The sequence below is a fragment of the Podarcis pityusensis genome (genome assembly GCF_964106645.2).
Source record: "Podarcis pityusensis genome assembly, chromosome: 6".
NCBI lineage: Eukaryota > Metazoa > Chordata > Lepidosauria > Squamata > Lacertidae > Podarcis > Podarcis pityusensis.
This window is the reverse complement of record NC_138030.1, coordinates 31,784,229-31,803,328: the sequence shown is the minus strand read 5'-3', so window position 1 is coordinate 31,803,328 and position 19,100 is coordinate 31,784,229. Positions and strand designations below refer to the sequence as shown.

The window sequence follows — 19,100 nt, the reverse complement described above, 5'->3', positions numbered from 1 at the left end:
GAAATAAAGCAAAAACCCGTCAAAGTCAGCTTTTCTTTCTTTTCTTTTTTCTTTACCTTTCAAGGCCTTCAGTCTTCCTGTTGACTTTTCAACTAAGCAGCAATTGAAATATTTGCCCTGAAAGATGTGTATGTGTTTCTCTCTCCTCTCCCCTCCCCTGCCTAACATCAAAGCTTTATCAGCTGGAAAGTTGTGCCCTGTAATTATTATGCAGAAATTCTTATGCACACAACACTTTCTCATTTGTCCTCACGAAGTGTTATGGTGTGGGTGCATGCCAAGCGAGAAAACCAGGTTTCCGAGGAGCCAAGTATTTGTGTCACAGGAAGTGAAAGGAGGTACTTCTGCCTAAAGCTTCAACATCACTGTACGGATGCAAAAACTGAGACACAGCCAGTACATTGCCCAAGAATCATAGAATTGTAGAGTTGGAAGGAACCCTAAGGATCATCTAGTCCAACCCCCTGCAATGCAAGAATATGCAGCTGTCCCATATGGGGATCGAACCTGCAACCTTGGCATTATCAGCACCACGCTCTAACCAACTGAGCTACCCAGGACTATAGTTCATCTTTCCAACTGAGATCCTCTGGGGGAAGGATCTGAACCAGATCACCAACCTTCAACTAGGCAACAATGGGTTCTTCAGCCACAGCAAATGAAACAGCCACATTTGGTTCATTAAGAGAGGGGTTGCAGGCTGTTCCGGGATTTTAAAATTTATTGTTTATATGAGATATTGTATCGATTGGCTTTGTGTGAGTGTGTGTTACAATCTCCTTGGTGTGGGTCTGTATCCTAAGAGGTAGGGCACAAACACATTCATTCATTCAGTAAATTACTTCTTAAGAATGTACAAGATAATCTGAATGTCGGACATTATCACGACAAATACTGATTCCCAATCTGTGATAGTTTTCCAATTCAGCTTCCAATCACACATAAGAAATCAATTTGCTTTAAAGTGAGTCTAGATTCCACGTGCACAAAAATGCTATTATTAACAAATAACTGGAACTGTTTGACATGCAGAAATAAAAGTACATAGCGTGCCTCATATGTTAACCAGAACATCTTCAGAACAGTATAGAATACAGGGCTGGTCTTGTCATTAGAGGAAGGAAACTGCCTCAGGGCTTAGAGCTGTGGCAAGGTGATTAAAGAGCTGTGTGTGCCATGTGGCCTGGCCTGCATCCCCTCAGCTAATTTGCAGTCTTCAGGTGCAGGGAAGGAGTTGAAGGAAGATTCAACTGCCAACCTGGAATGGGCATGTATGCCATGCTGACTTGTAGTTTGCCTCAGGCAGCAAAATCTCTTGGTCCAGCCCTGATCTACGACATGCACAGTTTGCAGCCAGTTTTCATTGTACTTCTAAGAGCAATGAAATCAGACTGTAAGCTTTGAATGTTGCATATCTTGTCAAAAGAGCAAACAATCCAAACAAAGGTGTTGGCTACACTAGCGAACAGAATGCCGACATGTAAACTTCTGAGAACATACAAACTCACTTCTGAATCAGACTGCTATGAATCAGTTTGTAGGGGAATTAAACTAGTAGACTGTGTTGTTTTCGGCTAACTGGAAACAAGCAAAGAGAAAGCTCTTATCATCTACATCTCCCATTTACAGGTGGATATTAAGAATATTCAAAATAAACTGAAAGGCAAAGGAAGAAAGGCAGTGCAGAATGTCTAACAGGTTAATTTAAGATATGAATATTCCAGTTCACCACCTCAAATTTAAGGAAGTGCACAAAAGAGGCTTCCTCAAAGAGGTCACAAAGTTTACGTGAAAGTGAAAATGAGGACAAAAAACAACTGTCCCTGCAGAACAGAAAGAGACAACAGACACTCTCTTGTGTTGAAAAAGGAACACATCACAATGAATGATGGTTGTTCAGTCTAAGGCTGAACAGTGGGTGGAGGTAGCTGTGAAGACCCCCATTTCATCTGTACAAAGAGTAGTCAAGAGGCCTTTTCTGGCCTTATTCACAGCAGCTCTTACTTGAGGACTCACTGCTTCCCACCCCCGCCCTCCGGGACTTGGAGTCTCACATCTTTCAAAAGCCTGTCCCTTTGTTATCATCTGAGTTAAAGAACAAGTGATCAAGGCTCTGATTTCCTGTCCTACTTTCTGGCTGCTCTGTATCTTCAGCAGGAATAGAGAAACTGTGGCACTGGAGGTTATGTGCAGCCTTCGTTCTGACTTCATGTGGGTAGCAAGTGGGGAAACAGGAGGGGAGGATGGGGGGGGGGAGTGGGAGCGCACTTGTGCCCATGCTCCATCTACATTTGCCTCAGGCCTCCCCCCATCACTGGCATGATCCAGATTGGGCCAATGCCAAAATCACCACCACACCGCCAAGGTTTCCCTTCAACTTACGTAGGGAGTGCTCCAGAAATGGTCACTGTTGCAACCAAGAGCAGCCAGTGCCATGGAGGTGCACTCTTGAACTGGCACCACTTAACTGGATGGGGGGGGCAGGCAGCAGTGAAATCCGGGCTGTGGGAGTGCCAGCTGCAGTAGCAGGAGCCCTGATGGAGGAAGATTCAACAGCCAACCTGGAATGGGCATATATGCCCTGATGGAGCCATCATGCTCACACAACCCCAATCTCACCACCCCCCTGACTTGTCTCTATAATGTCCAGGTGAACGACAGTGATTCTGGTATCAGGAAGGTGTCTCCTCCCATTGCCTCCCTCTTTCTCTGCTCTTACCTTATCTGCTGCTAGGGAAAAATCCCACCTTGTGTATGGATTTTAAAAAAACAAACTAATACTTTAGTCACCTCGACTTGTTCACCCCTGATCAGAAATACGTAGCTGCCTGAACCAGCAGTCTCTGCTGGTCCTCTCTGCTTCCCCCTCTATGTCTGTCTTGTCTATTCAGGCTGTATATCCTTCAAGCTAATTATTTATATTTTGATCCCAGTGTGTGTTTGTCCAACTCTTTGCACAACAAAGCCCCCCCTACCCTCCCACTGTTCCCTTGAAGGAACAAACATAATAAACATAAAGCCGCAAGCAACTCAAGGGCAACTGTGCTGTGATTGATACAAACACTTAAAAAAAAAAAAAGATCAGTTGTTGTTTCATTTATCTGAGAAATTGCCCCAGAATTTGCATCAGATTGCCTTGGAATGTAAGCCTAGATGTCTCCAGAGGCAAAGGGCCTTGACTATGATCCAAGTGTCCTTTGTAACATACAGTGCAGAGCTCTGGCTGGTCATTTTTGATTTCTGCAGAAATGGAGTGGATCCAAGTCACTCAAAAAGAAGGCTGTTTTCCTCCCCTCTCAAAACTCTTAGCCACAACCAGGACCTAAATGTGATTGTGGATTCTTGCTTTTTGTTTTTCCTATTTTATTTGGAAGAGGTGATCTGAGGATTGTTGTTGTTGTTGTTGTTGTTGTTGTTGCTGTTATTCCCCACCCATCTGGCTGGGTTGCCCCAGCCTCTCTCCAACACAAGAGTTCTACCTTTTTAGAGGTCCAACACTAGGTACACACACCAAAGATGCTTACACAGTCACATATTTTTAAAGCTAAAGGCACTAATGACATAGCTCAGAACAGCCTTTGCCAGTCAGGTGCCCTCAATGTGTTTTGGACTACAACTCCCACCAGCCCCAGCCAAATAGGTTGGGGAAGGCTGCCCTACATAATGGTAGGGACATAACAAATGCTCCATTCTAAGCATGGATTCTATGGACCGTATTTTTCGCTCTATACGACGCACCCAACCATAAGACGTACCTAGTTTTAGAGGAGGAGAACAAGAAAAAAAATATTCTCTCCCTCTCTGTGCAGCGCCTCTCCAACAAAGTGGGAGGAGAAATGGAAGGGGCTCCGTTTCTCCTGCCGCTTCGCTGAAGGGGCACTGCGCAGAGAGGGAAACCTGTGCAGCGCCTCTCCAGCGAAGCAAAGCCAGGAGAGCAAGAGGGATCGGTACGCACCGATCCCTCTTGCTCTCCTGGCTTCAGTGAAAGCTGTGCAGCCCGCATTCGCTCCATAAGACGCACACACATTTCCCCATACTTTTTAGGAGGGGGAAAGTGCATCTTATAGAGCGAAAAATATGGTAAGTGTTCACCAGGGCTGGGACCCCACGAGACCCTTTACCATTATTATTTATTTGTAAATGTAATTTTAAAAAACAGTGGGTGTTTTTACTCATGTGGAAAGAGCTGCTTGCACACGAGGGGAAGGGGAACCTTCTTTTCCACCTCCGCAAAAGAACAGCCTTATCAACTTTTAAGTTGATAAAGGACTGTGGTAAGGGCAAGGGGCATGCTAGGCACTCTGCAGTAGCAGACAGTTGTCCCATGATGCATTTTATAAAAGTCGTAACACTATGCTTGGATAAGGGCACCTATTTTGCAATGGTCTGTTCATATAAAAATAAGGTTGTGAATTGCCCTGGGATCTTTGGATGAAGGGCAGTATACAATATATTATATTATATTATTATTATTATTATTATTATTATTATTATTATGCCTGTGATGGAGAAGGAACCCAGATCTTTGGCAGTCTAGCCCACTCTCCTACTGCCATCACTACTATTATTACTAATTTGAGTTGTTTTTATCATTTGAAATAAGTACATGACTTTCATTCTGCCTTTCTCCTCTAACGTGTAAGTTCTTTTTTATACCTGACAATGCTCTTTCATTAAAGCTCTGTATGTTTTGGGGAAGAATCTGGTGGTTTTCATAGAATCCCTGCCAAATCCAGCAATAGCCCAGTGCTGACAAGGACTTGACAAGTTCTCATGCCCTGGAGAGGCCCCAGTTCCTTCATCCAACACCCTGCTGCAGAGTCAAGAATTTCCATCACACTCTCTGCCCTTGCCTGCACTGCTAGGCTTCAGAAACAAAAATCCCATTACAGCTAAACTAATGCATTTGTCCATCGTATTCTCTCTGGGAGCTCCACATGCTGAATTTATCAACATTGTTTTCTGATAGTGAATTTAGGACTAAATGAAATCTGAGGGCCTAAATCACATCTTTAGAAAGAAGTACAAAGTAGTGCATCACTATAGATACGATCAAGGATGAATAAGCTGACCGGCTGGTATGTATTATCCAGACCTTGCAAAACCTTTTTGGTCCCAGTCAATTCAAGCCAGTTGTTTTGTACAAGAGCAACTTATGGTCATTGGGTGGGAAGATGGGATTGCTGTAGTGGTGCCTAGGGATCCTCTCCTCCTTGCCAGATGCCCAGTCCAAGATACAATCCATTTGACTATGAACACTTGGTATTGGGCATCTGGCACAGAACAGGGATCCTGCTGTTGTCATAACCACCTCCCTCCCTGAGTGAGCAGTGAGATTGTCTTGGGCATGGCATTGGGGACTCCTTAAAGAACAGTACTAGGGTACTGCAATTTCAACATTGAGACCTCCTTAACAAGCGCAGATCACGATTCATGGCCACCTTGGATCCAAAATATGCAACAGGGCAACACTGGATCATGTTTCCTGTACTGACCAAGATTAGCGTGATCAGTGTGTTTTGTGCTTAGAGAGGGGGGTGCAGTTTAAACTGGTAAACACCCAAGCACAGATTTGGCACTTCAGTAAGGACTGGGGCTAAGGCACTGGATTCATACATGTATTAGCAACTTCCTTCTTTTGTAAGTCTTACAACTATTGGTCAATATGAAAAACTATGCCTATTCTGGCATACTACAAACTCAGTGCGGGGTTGGGCCTGACTGCAAAAACTGCATGAGCTCCTTGGATTAGCCAGCCCCACTCCCCTCCCAGGGCCTAAACAACAAACTAAAAGGAACATTTAAAAAATAGTAGTAAAAGAAATATTCACCAACAGTCGCCTGCAGTAGCCAATCTTCCTACTTCCATCAACATTGGTGAGAACAAAAGAAAAGGTTTCACTGTAAAAAAAGAATAAAAGACTTAAGAGTTTTACCAGTCTGCTAACTATTGTATGGGGGGAAAGCAGAACAAATCGGCTACTTAAATGAAGATTTGGGAAGCAGGCTGCAATCCTCACCCAACTTAGCTGTGAGTAAAACCTACTGAATTCAATAGGGCTTACTTATGAGCAGACAAGATTAATTAGTCTCTGAATGTTTCAGGGCTCAGCAAATACAGTCTTCAGGTAATAACTCAGGAACCTTACGATCCATGTGTCAGAGAGATTCTATGACTGGCCCAAACATGTGGAAAACATGCCCCGCTCCCCCAGAAGTGCCTTCACACCACTCAGCAGAAGATAAGAGTGTATTCTTTTTCCTGCTCGGTTGGCAACATTTTTGGGAGCAAACAGATCATCTAAACCATTTCTTGCAAGCATAAACTCCGATTTTGCACTGCAGCCTCACTCTTCTGACACATAAGCTGAGCAGTGGCATGGAAAGCAGGAGGTTTTTTTAATGAAAAGTGATTCCAATGAACCTGTTAACTACAAGAATGAAACCAGCAAAGCAGTATTCCCCTGAAGATCTTGAAGTTATACACGCAAACTGGGTAACATACAAAGGTCACGTTTTCAAGGCAATTACGGGTGTTACCAGCTTCCCTTAGCAAACTGCACTGCAACAGGCAAGCATTACTACCCCTTCCTGTGAAGGGAAGTGAAAGATAACAAAGGCTTACTCAAAACTAGGGCAGTCAGATGCAGAAGTTGTGTAGAAGGGGAAAAAATGAGCAGGTACTCAGAACTAAACTTTTACATTTGTTATGTGTGGCCAGTGCATTTCAGAGGCAGGGGAAACCCTAAGATTTTTATCACACTGAAAAATGTAGCATCTGTTTTTGTCTTAAGGGAGGACTATCATGATTTTAAGTCATCCGAGAGAATGGTAAGAGATTGTGCAAAAATAATCAATTATCACAATCTGCAGAGAGAGATTACAATGACAGTTTAACACCAGCCCTTTGCAAAAACAAAACAAAACACTCTCCGCACTCAACAGATGCTAGCTAAACTAGAAACAGGATTATAAAGCATCATTATAAAGGTCCACCGATTATGAGCAGGTGGTTTTACAGAATTTCGAAAAGGTTTTGCTCACAAACATACAATTTGAAGTACACACCATATAGTTAAAGCTGTATCGTGGAAACTAGCTTCTTAAGGGTGGCTGAGAACCGTAGTTCCATGAGGGATAAACTAGAGTTCCCAGTACTCTTTGGGAGAGGCCAAATGTTTTAAATGTGGTTTAAACGTATATCATGTGTATGTAGCACTACGTTTTTGCCCCTTGGTGTCTATTTTGCTTTCCTAATCTCTTGTGGGACAATACAGCGCTAGTCCCTTGCTGACTCACAAGTCGCACGGCGCTTACCTGTTAAACTCTGTGAGCGGTGCCCATTCATTGCCATCAGGAAAGCAGAAAAGGGGAATGGCCTGCAGCAACCTTTCCTCCTCTTCACGCTGTCCCCTCATCAAGTTCTCACGCTGAAATTAGAAAAAAAGCAAAAAAAGAGATGAAAGAAGTTATCCCATGATACTTAGGAGATTTCTGTTGAAATATGAAGTGCCTAGCTTGCTTACTTTCTTACTTGATTCATTGCATTTTCATTCCACTTTTTTCTCCAAGAAGCTCAAGGTGGCACGCACAGGTCACCCTTCCTCATATAATTCCCCAAACTGCCCTGTGTGGTAGGTTAGGCTGAGAGGCAGTGACTGGCTCAAGGTCACCCAGTAAGCTTCATGGGAGAGTGAACCTTGGTCATCCAGGCCTTAGTCTGACACTCAAACAACTACACCACACTGGCTCACTTGCTATGGGGTATAAGAGTCCACACAGAAGATCTGAGCTGCTCCCGAGGTCAATTCTGACAGATGCATATGACCGCCAGTCTTATAAGGTGACATACCACCATTCTCAAGTAACATTTGTCTGCATTCTATAAGACTGAAGATCATATGTAACTGTAAGAAAGGACTTTGAAAGTCCTCAGTCCTTATGTGTGGATCATCATTTTTGTATTTGTAAGTACAGTATTACACTGCCAAAAATAGGATTACCACGGTAAGGATTTATAAGAGAATATATACGAAGCATGGGACGCGGGTGGCGCTGTGGGTAAAACCTCAGCACCTAGGGCTTGCCGATCGCATGGTCGGCGGTTCGAATCCCCGCTGTGGGGTGAGCTCCCTTCGTTCGGTCCCAGCTCCTGCCCACCTAGCAGTTCGAAAGCAACCCTAAAAAGTGCAAGTAGATAAATAGGTACCGCTTTATAGCGGGAAGGTAAACGGCGTTTCCGTGTGCTGCGCTGGTGCCGGCTCGCCAGAGCAGCTTTGTCACGCTGGCCACATGACCCGGAAGTGTCTCCGGACAGCGCTGGCCCCCGGCCTCTTAAGTGAGATGGGCGCAGAACCCTAGAGTCGGACACGACTGGCCCGTACGGGCAGGGGTACCTTTACCTTTACCTATATACGAAGCACACTGCACCGTTAACATGGCAGCCTGTTCTTTGGTTCACACACCGGACTGAGAAGCTGGCAAGGCCGGTGTGGCATGATGGGATCACCCCCCCCGACCCCTTACTCTCATTTTGTGACAAGCGTTTAAAGATCAGACCACCTGACTCGGGGGGGGGGGAATAAGGCAAAAACTGGCAAGGATTGGCTATCTAGAGGTTGACTGAGGTGGAGGTCCTTAACCAAATATCCTATTGTACCCTCAGGAAACAGGCTTCCTCCTGCCAAGTGGTCAGATTGCAAATGAAGGGAAAGACCTCTGCTGGAGTTCCAGGAAAGCCACTGTCAGTCAAAGAAGACAATAGCGGCTCAATGATCTGACTCAGCATAAGACAGCTTTACATAGCCATACTGGGCTGCCATATTTTGAAGAGCAAAATACCCCTACTATATGTAGGCTACAGAAGCTGTAATATATTGCTGAGGGGGGCAGGAGAAGAGAAGAGGAAAGCAAGTCTTCAGCCACCAGTTATGTCTAGGTCTCATCCAGAATGCATAGCTAGAGACATTTTGGCAAACTTAAAAAAATCCACCCAGACAGAAATTTTACCCCTGAAAGAGAGGATGTGTCCTGGAAAAAGAAGATACATGGCAAATACATACTGAAGATGTTTCTATGACTGAGATGACAGGAACCTAGCAGCAGATAGTACTTTGCAGAGGAAAACAGTTGCTGGCTAGCGAAATGAAGAGGGGTCTAGTTTGCAAGTGATGTTTGGTGATTTCACTGAAAGTCTCTTGAGCAAGGCAGTACTTGAGCTCATGGCACCTGCACAGATTTCTGCATAAAGTTCAACATGGGCCTAAAGCAGAAGGTCACATATTAAATTCACATACTACACTGAGCAGTGGATTGTGTCACTACACAGCCTGCAGGACACATGCATGAAATAACTTTAAAAAGAAAATCTGAGTCTGAAGCAATTCTGTACTTTTCCTCTCCATGCAGACCGAGTGGTGAGAAGGTATGCCCAGATAAAATGAAAGTGCTGCAGTGTGAAATCATGCTGCATGAAGCGAAGCCACAAAGGAACATGGTTTTATTCTGCTTTTAAAAGAAACGCTGAGGCACAGACTTTCGGAACGGCTGTTGCATCTTGTACAACAATAAGAGTAACAAGCCTCTTTCTGTGATCACTTTGCAAAGACCGGCCACCCCACTCAGTGACAAGGATTTCAGCCTCACATGAGTTTTTTCAATCAGGCAGAACTACTTTAGTAAAACGCGACACTAGATCAAGACAGCTTGGGATTCTGTGGAAGACCCCTGCATTTCTCTAGAGGTCAGGGTGCTTCATTTAGATATAATGTAGCACTGAATCCTGGTCCAGCAGTGCTAGATAAAGTCAGGTAAAGAATACACAAGCCATCTCCTTAAATACAACTCCACACATATGAACTGGAAATTATTTCATTGAGATGCTTAGGCTTACAGCAGGGGTGAGTAACCTCAGGCCAGAGGCCAGTAGACCCGTTTGGCCCTCAGAGCTCTCCTCAGGCCTCCGCCCACAGGCCATATACTCCCCGGGTGCCATTGCCTGGCTGCAATGTGTCCCTTGAACTGTGACATGCCTCTTGCATACCTGGAAGGAGCATGGAAAGATGCATGAGGTGTGTGAGCAGAAACCTCTGACACGTACATGGATGGAATGTAACATACAGCACAAAATTAAGAGTCACATCTATTGCTCTGCCTGCTTTTGCCTCAAGGGAATGTAGTCCCTGAGCTGAAGATGTTTTCCCCCACCCCCTCATCTTCTAGGATATGATTTTAACCCAGAGGTTAGTGCGGAAGTGCCAACACACTTGGGACATTTGCTGTGTGCTCTTTTCACTGCTCCCACACCTGCCTAGACCAGCCTTCCCCAATGTCCTTGCTGGCTGAGGCTGATGTGCATTGTAAACCAAAACATCTGGAGGCACCAGCTAGGAAGGTGGGCCTAGGAGACGTCATTTCTGTCCTAGCTTAGTGACTTAGGGAGTAAGTCCACGTCTGATCGATGCCATTGCAGGCTGCAGGTAAGGGCTTACAAGACAGAATGTGCCTCCACAATAATAATAAGTAAATTTCTTCAGATACTAATCTAGAACTCTTCTTCCTGACATTCAGCTTTGCTACATGGAGGGATTTATTTATTTTGGTACGGAGGAACAGTCACTCATTTGAGCTCCAACCCCTGCGGTCTGAAGTGGAACAGCCCAGACACAGGCCCCAGTCAGCGCTAGGTCTAAAAGATATGTAAGATATATGTAGGCTGCAACAAAGATGGCTTGCCCTGCAGATGGCCTAGGATTATATTCCACAGCCACAGAGACCACTTATGTTGATATTCTTTCTCATGCCTTCTTGACACGCTGGGCCTGATGTTCCTTCCTCACTCCATCAGCAGCATCCCTCCTACTTTCACAATTACCAAGGGAGCACTTTCCTTGGCACAACTCCAATGGATAGAGAGAAGATACACCATGAAGCAAAACACTGAGGGACACTTCAAAAGAGAAAGATTGCTGCAGGCACTGGTTTTTGTTAGCAGGATTTTCTGCATTTCTTAAGATAAATCAATTCTACTGGAGTTTTACAGACAGGCAAAATTTTGCAATGCAGGCAAAATTCTGTGGAACTGGAGAGGAAGGCAGGCAAAGAGAATCTAAAAGATGTAGGATCCAAATCAGCATTTTTTTTTCAGCACCCCCCTCCCCTGCCTTCACATTTTCAGGGAATGCTTGGGCCTGCCGTCATGAATTGCAACAGCAAAAGTGGCCCAACATTCCAGTTTCCCTCTGTTTTGAAGCAATCTCTGTTTTGTTTTGTTTTAAAAACCATACTGCACTCCAACTTGTGTGTTTTCATTTCAGCTTCTGAAATGATACACACATACACTTGCAGGGGCATAGGCTCATCTCAAAACAACACAGAGGTTGGAGTACAGCAGCCTTCTCCTCATACTTGACCTTTGGCCCTGGTCACTGAGACTGATGGGAACTGTAGTCCAAAACATACACAGAGCACCAGGTTAGGGAAGGCTGAAGCAGAACCGACCATCATGGCACTGCTTTGCTTCAAGCATTCATCCCTCCAAAGTGTAATATCTGAGGAGCGTTCCTCACTAATGCACTCCAGTTTTGTCATCTGGCAAAAGAATCACGGTGGGTATCTCACCTTTGGAAACTGATAGGTAATCTTGGGCTCGTAATCTCCTTTAGCATTCTTTTTGAGCGAGACCACAACCAAATATTCAAAGAACAAGTGTCCTGCAGAGCTGGGGAAGCTGCTTCTTTCTCCTGGTCTCTCGCCAATATCAGGTTTGCTTTCAGTAGGGTGTGCATCCCGGGATTCATCTGCTGCACAAGATGACATTGACACAAAAACAAGAATTAGGCCTTACAGAAAGATTTGAGGGACACATAACCATTTCTGAAAAAACCAAATAGATGATGGCCCGTGCACAAGGAAAGTGGTCTGGGCGCACAGTCACAGCCCTGAAAACAAATGCCTCAGGAGACAGTGAATTTGTGTTCAACTGCTTTAGAATGTATCTTCCAGGGTGTTCATTGGTGGAAGCTGGGCCATGGCTATCAGTGGTGGCTGGTGCTCATTGGAACTGGTGGGGAGGAAGGTGGGGAGACCAGCAGTAGCTGGAACCACAGCCAATGACAGGCAGAGATACCTCCTGACTGGTGTAAGTAAGAAGTAGGGCCAGCTCACCCATGATGGAAGGTGAGGCAACCACCTTGGGCAGCAGAATGCACAGGGGCAGCAGATCCGGCCTCCAAGGAATGTATTATCCACTGCTGCCGCCACAGCAGCAGCGCAACTCTTGGAAGTGGGAACTGCCACCTCCTCAGCCAGTGTGGTGTAGTGGTTAAGAGCGGTGGACTCGTAATCTGGTGAACCGGGTTCGATTCCCCGCTCCTCCACATGTAGCTGCTGGGTGACCTTGGGCTAGTCACACTTCTTTGAAGTCTCTCAGCCCTACTCACCTCACAGAGTGTTTGTTGTGGGGGAGGAAGGGAAAGGAGATTGTTAGCTGCTTTGAGACTCCTTCGGGTAGGATAAAGCAGGATATCAAATCCAAACTCCTCTTCTTCTCAGCAGCCTTATGGCAAATAGGGGGCGCTGCTGGTCTCCTCCCATCCTTGCTCCTAATGTATAATTTTGTTTTCCCCTTGTTCTGGATGTAAATCTTCACACACCCCTTTTTTCCTGGCTGGTGTGTGTGTGTCTGTGTGTGCCATTTTGTGGTTCGCCTCAGGTGCCAAAATGTCTTGGGCCAGCCCTGCAAAAAGGCAGGCGGGGGCGGGAGCTACTTGGCTCCACTCGCCCTAATGGACCAGACCCCTCTGAGGCTACTGACTATACCCACAATGCCACTGGTCAAGGCCCCCCATGGTCCACATCTTTGGCACCAATGAGAAAAGGGGCTCTATGCATATACAACTATATTTTTGTATACATCTTCCCTCACAAAAACCCTGTGAGGTAAAATAGGTTAAAATACAGTGACTAACCCAAGGTCACCCAGTGAGTTACATGGCTGAGTCAGGGTAAAATGAGGAGGGGGAGAAGCATTGAGCTTCTTGGAGGAAAGGTGGAATAATGGAAAAATAAAAGTGTTCACCATGCCAGAGATGCCTAAGGGGCAAAAAGTATGATCAGCACATCCCAGAATGCTACTAGGATCAGGAGCCAAATTCAGCGGAGTAAGATTATGCAAACAGCCACAAAAATGCTAACCTTTGAACAAACAGAATGGGGCATGATCCAGCATAAATATGAGAGTAAGGCTACAGTTCTAAGACTAGTTACTGATTAAGCCCCAAGGTACTTCATTAGACTTTATGCTCAAGCTGTAAATCCCCCACAAGATTTGCTATGTCTGGATCCTTCCCTTAGCTAGCTTATTAAGCAATGATCATTGACCCATCAAATGCACACTTACCTGCCTTGTAAAGAACCTTATGTTTTCTGAAATGGGGGGGGGGGGAGCCCACACTAGAAGACTCTTTCCGTACTTTGGAGAAGAGCCCATAACTTCCCATCCCTTGGTAAATTCATGCAAGCTGTAGCTTGAACCAAAGAAATCTCAAATTCAGTCTTACAACAGGACCTGCTTCTTTCCTCAGAAACGGTTACAGGACGTGGAACGTCCCAGGGTTGCCACAAAGCACTTGTCAGGTGACTTGCGCAATTGTTTTCAATGCTACCGGATCTTGAGGTTTTACAGCTTTCTCTGCACAGGTGTTTGGTTGCTGCACAGAGGAGTGAGTCTTTCTTTCTTTCTTTGACTGATTGATTGCAGCAGGAAAGTTTAGATGGCTTGAGCCCAAGCCCCAAAAAGAGAAAAATCACAATTGCATCAGAAAGATTGGGTGGAGGAATAAAGAATTAACACCACCCAGGAAGTAAATTCACTTGAATGCACCCAGAAAGGAAACGGGGCAAACAGAAAGCCTGCGTCATTTGTTACAACAGGTTTGGCAGCAATTCTGCAGCTAGGGATCGGTTTTGGTTAATTTCAGAATCTGATTTTGGCTGCTGCTACAGCAGGTTTTCCCCCACCTGCCTAAACAGCAGCAAGTTCAAGGAACTTATAGGCGGCTGTTTGCACAGGAGGAAAACAAATCGGGCCTTTGTTCCACACTGGGGAATTGTGCTTGTTGCAATCACCCACTGAGACCACTAAATGCTAGCATTAGACAGGATTGTTCTCCTATGAGAACAAGTAACTGGCTCAAAGACAGGCTGGATTAAGACCTTCAGAGGCCCTAAGCACTTAAAAGATGTTGGTGCCCTCAGTTACCAGATTCTGATTCTGTTGTATTCCCAGGATTAATGTATATCATTAACCTCTACTATTACTATTGCATTATTATTTTTATTGTTTATATCTATTTCATTTATTGTGGGAGCCTTTTTGTGCAACCTGGTTCAGCTGCACCATTTAGTCCAGGGTAAATCCACCAATGACAAATTTCTGTGGTGCCCCCCGCCTTTAAGGATTACACCCTTAAAAGTTTTATTCCTGCTTCTTAAGACCTGCCTGAACTGTACCTTTACTGTGCATTTATTGCAAATGAATGTCACATACATTCCCCTTTGGGGGACCTTCTACTGATCAAAATAAAAATTTAAAAATCCAAATTATTTCGCTTCTATGTAGGGAGTCATCACTAGCACAATTCTAGACTTAACCGTTTTATGGTGGTAATGTGTATTGCTTTGCTTGCTTCCATTTGTAATAAGCCTGCCCTGCTGCATTTTGAGGCCCTTCTTCCTGTTCTGCTGAGGCGTCCTGGGTGCCTACGCTAACAGTGCCACTAGGTGCAACTCAGTCACACCTGCTTCACCACCGTGCCATCTCCCCAACATTAGCTTCAGTAATAAGGTAACTGTGAGCAATAGACTGCAACAAAGGAAATGTTTTCTCTCCACCCTCCCTTGGTAAGTTTGCAAGGCTTTCTTGTCTCTGCAGTTCCTGAACCACCAAAAATGTGGGAAAAGTTTGGCTGTTTTCCAATATAGATTCATTGGGCTTTTGCACAGCAAGTTTTTTTGGGGGGAGGGGGGTTGATACAAACAGAGGGCTTCTGGTGCTTCTTGCTACACCAGCCCCATCAACAACCCGGCTGGTTTAGAGCCAAGTTACACACTGTGCTAAAACACTTCACTTGAGTGTTACATGAATTTAGCAGCCACCAACTGGGGCTCACCACACCTTTGCAAAACAACCTCAGAAATGCTTTATTTATACACAGTTTCCTAATAATGGAATGGTTCTCTTTCCTGGAATGGAAAGGATCTGCACCACGAGGCCAAAATAAACGGAACCGATTTGCAGGTAAAAACATACACCCAATTTTCATAGTGCCCATCTGGTGAGGGCTGGATTAGGGATTAGTCTCCATTTATGATGGCATAAGATGCAAAGCAGCTTGCTCCAATTGGTGCATTCGGCAGTCTGGGGAGCAAAGGTGAAGATCTCTAAGCAGAAGGTATGTAGGGAGAATCCTTTCCGTGTTTGCCTTAGGCAGGTGACTCTGCAGATAATGAGGTGATGAGTGCCTATTATAGAGCATGGGATGTATGTGGGTATGCAGAAGGAACAGCTGCTGAATAGAGTTACTGTTCTTCCAGCGTAACTGCCAGGGAGAGTTTACCAAGCTGGTTTCTAAGCTGATATTTAGACAAGTCGGTACCTTATCCCTATAGAAATAAGCCTAACACACAGCATTTGAAATCTTGGGGCAGACTGGGAATCTTCGTGACCACAAGAGAACATAAAGTTGAGTGGCAGTTAAGCCCCCTTGCCCCCAGCTACCCTAGGTTGGTGTGTCTGGACAGGCATGAGATAGTTTCATACATGACATGGTGGCAAGTTGTCCGTCAATATGGACTTCTCAGTGAGTGTACCTGTATGATTGCAAGTGCTTGCAAACATGCATTAAGGCTTTTATGGAGCTCTGCACATAGCATGTGGCTGAATTTGGAAGACAGACATTTTATTCCTCTTTAAAAAGATGCAAAATGTTCGTAGCTGTGATCTTTTATGTGGCTGTGATCATCTTTTTCCTTCAAGGAGACAGAGGGTTGTAGCCGGTGCTTGTCTACTCTGAGTAGATCCACTGAATTTAACATTTCCATTACTTTTAATAGTAAAAGTAGAACTCAGTTAGCTCCAATCCAGAAGATATTATTCTCCAGCCAAATATGTCAATATAAATCCCAAACAAGTCATGGGGAATCGGTGTTGTTCCGGGTATTGTTTTATTACAGCACCCATCATCCCTGGCCATGGCTATGTGCTGGCTGACCTGAAGGGGGCTCGGAATCCAAGACTATCGGTACAGCCAAAGGTTTTCAGGCTTTTTTCAATAGTGTTTCCAATGTATGTGATTACACTTAAATGTGTGGTGCCTTGGAACGTAAATTGGGACTTGCCTGTTTTTAAACGATGGCACTTGCTCCTGTAGGAGGAAGAAATGGCCACCAACTTGACTGGCTTTAAAAGAGTCTTAGACAAACTTATGAAGGGTAAGGCTATCAATGGCTACGAGCCATGGTGGCTATGCACTGCTTCCATGGTTGGAGATAGTAATGCCAGGTGCGGGTGGGGAGAATGCTTTTGCAGGCTTCCCACAGGCATCTGGCTGGCCACTGTGAGAACAGGATGTTGGGCTAGAAGAAGAGGAGTTTGGATTTGATATCTCGCTTTATCACTACCTGAAAGAGTCTCAAAGCGGCTAACATTCTCCTTTCCCTTCCTCCCCCACAACAAACACTCTGTGAGGTAAGTGGGGCTGAGAGACTTCAAAGAAGTGTGGCTAGCCCAAGGTCACCCAGCAGCTGCATGTGGAGGAGCGGGGAAGCGAACCTGGTTCCCCAGATTACAAGTCTATCGCTCTTAACAGTGGCTCTCAGATGAGCCACTGGCCAGATCCAGCAGGACTCTTATGTTCTGTCCTCTTTGCATAAACCTGGCAGCTGCACTGAACATGGGGGGGCAAGATGCAATCCCCCCCTTCTTCCCTTACTGGAAGTCTGTGTGATTTGAGGTTCTCATGAAGCACATTTTCATATGAAACATCTTTCGTGTGGTGGCGGGGAAGGTATGTTTCTGTTCCTCTTGTCACACAAAAACGTTTGCCAGCCAAGTAATTGTCAATAGCAGGCCTCTGAGAACCACTACAAGTATGAAACTGGAGTACTGACAGTGTAATTGTAAAATGGATGCAACAACTGGAAAAATCAACGACAGTTGCCAACTTGCAGCCACACAATAAACTTTAGCAAAAGTTGTGGCCTTGTGGTTTTTGACTTTCTTCTTTATTCTGTACTCAAATGTTTATCTCATCAGTCTAGGGTAAAGTGTGCATAAAAATGCATGTATTTGTGAAAATAGCAAACCCCAAAAGCATTATATTAGAGGAAAGCGCTTTGCAAAAATGTGTGTATTAAGAGAAATTTACATTAAAATGCTGGCAAATTTTTGTTTGTTTGATTTTTTTAAAAAATGCTAATTGGTGGAGAATTTAAGATTGGGAAACCAGAATTAACAGATCCATTAATCCCTCCTTACCACACAGTTTAGAGAGCCTCTATTCGTATTCTGTATTACAACCACTAATCTGCATTAGTTAGTACTTCCTCCAGAAGTATATATTCTAAAAAGGCTACCTTTAAAAATCATTTGCAATGATAACTTGGCAGGCTGTGCTTTTGTTCTCTGCTTTAATTAACCCAGAACAACAAAAGCCATCTGCTCTGGTACTTCCAATTATAAATATAATTAGATTCCTGTCCTCACAAGCATGCATAGTAGTGCTCTTAAAAAAAACACCCGCCTCCTATTTTATTATCCCATTATTAGCATCAGGGGAATAAGAAGCAACTAGCCCATTTTACGTAATTTTGTCTACACCCCTTGACGGCGAAAACGAGCCTGAGGCTGCAATCCTACGCGCACTTGAAAGCAGCAGCGACGACTAAAGAAAACACGCTGCAAATGCGTCGTTAAGGGAGCTGTGCGTTTCCGTGTTGTCTTTTTAAAAAAGCACTCCAACAAGGGATCGCCCTTCCTTGGGATTCCCACTCTTTCCCGGGGTCATTCCCGAAATGCCCATAGTAGTTACACCCATTTCCCCACACAGCGTATGCTTCAACGGCGCTTTCTCTCTCCCTCCCCAGAGCTAAGCACGCGTGGGGACTTTCCGACTCCTGGAGAGCCAGCCCGGGATTCTCCAGGCGTCCGGGAACAGCGCTGGCTGGGCTGCCCCCCGGGGCGGGCCTCGCTCGGCCTGTTCCTGGAAGCTTTGGCGGCGAAGTTCACGCTGGCAGCGGCAGTGGACCCCCACCCCTCATTTCATACGCGGGCGCGGGCTCAGATAACCGGGGGGGGGGGGTGTCGGGCGCGCGCTTTGCTTTCTGCTACCGGGGAGACCTGTTGCCTCCGAAAGACGCGCGCGGGAGGCAGGCGCCGAGGAGACCCGGAACTGGCGCCAGGCTGACGGGCGGCCGGACAGGGGTTGCCGGGTGGGGAAGCCCGGGCAGGGGCGCCGCCGCGGCTCTGCTCACCTCTCCTGGACGACCTCCGGCGCAGGCTGTTTCGGAAGAAGCGCACGAAGCTTTCCCCCGCCATGCCGCGCCGCCGCGCGCACTCCCCAGGCGGCCGGTCCGCCCTCTGCTTCTTCGGCGGGCGATCAGCTTCTGCCCAGCGCCTCCTCCTCCTCCTCCTCTGCCGCCTGGCGCGCTTTCGCTTTCAGCGCCGCCGCACACCTGAGAGGCGCGCAAGGAGCCGGTGCCGCGCGGAGAGGGAGGCGGCGCCCCGTCGCTCCCCAGCGGACGAGAGCGGAGCAGCCAAGGGAGCCGCATCCCCTGGAGGCCGCAGGGAGAGCACCTGAGCAGAGGTGGGGTGGACCCTGCTCGGATTGGTTAGTTGGCCGGCCAGGGCCTTCCTGTAGGCAAAGGGCGCAGTCCAAAGCCACGCGACGTGTACGCGCGCGCTCGTGGGTGTCTTTTGCTGCCCGGAGACGGGGCGCTTGTCTCGTCTTGGCATTATTTCTAAACCGTTTTGCCAACGGTGTTCAGAGTTTCTTAATAACGCGCAGGCTTGCGAAGAAACTATGAGCAAGGTGGTTCTGCAA

At 45.9% G+C, this 19,100-nt stretch overlaps 1 protein-coding gene across 1 annotated transcript in view; it reads right to left on the bottom strand.

The window, feature by feature from the left end:
- The window catches only part of DENND2D (DENN domain containing 2D), a 33,847-nt gene extending 15,110 nt beyond the window's left edge, over window positions 1–18,737 (bottom strand). The window contains exons 1-4 of the mRNA XM_081009869.1: window positions 18,532–18,737; window positions 11,620–11,801; window positions 7,318–7,430; window positions 5,832–5,901 (exon numbers count right to left, since the gene is read on the bottom strand). Of these exons, the coding sequence (XP_080865995.1) occupies window positions 5,832–5,901; window positions 7,318–7,430; window positions 11,620–11,801; window positions 18,532–18,595 (429 nt within the window). The 5' untranslated portion in view covers window positions 18,596–18,737. The remainder of the gene's footprint in view (window positions 1–5,831; window positions 5,902–7,317; window positions 7,431–11,619; window positions 11,802–18,531) is intronic.
- Between the last annotated feature and the right edge of the window lie 363 nt (window positions 18,738–19,100).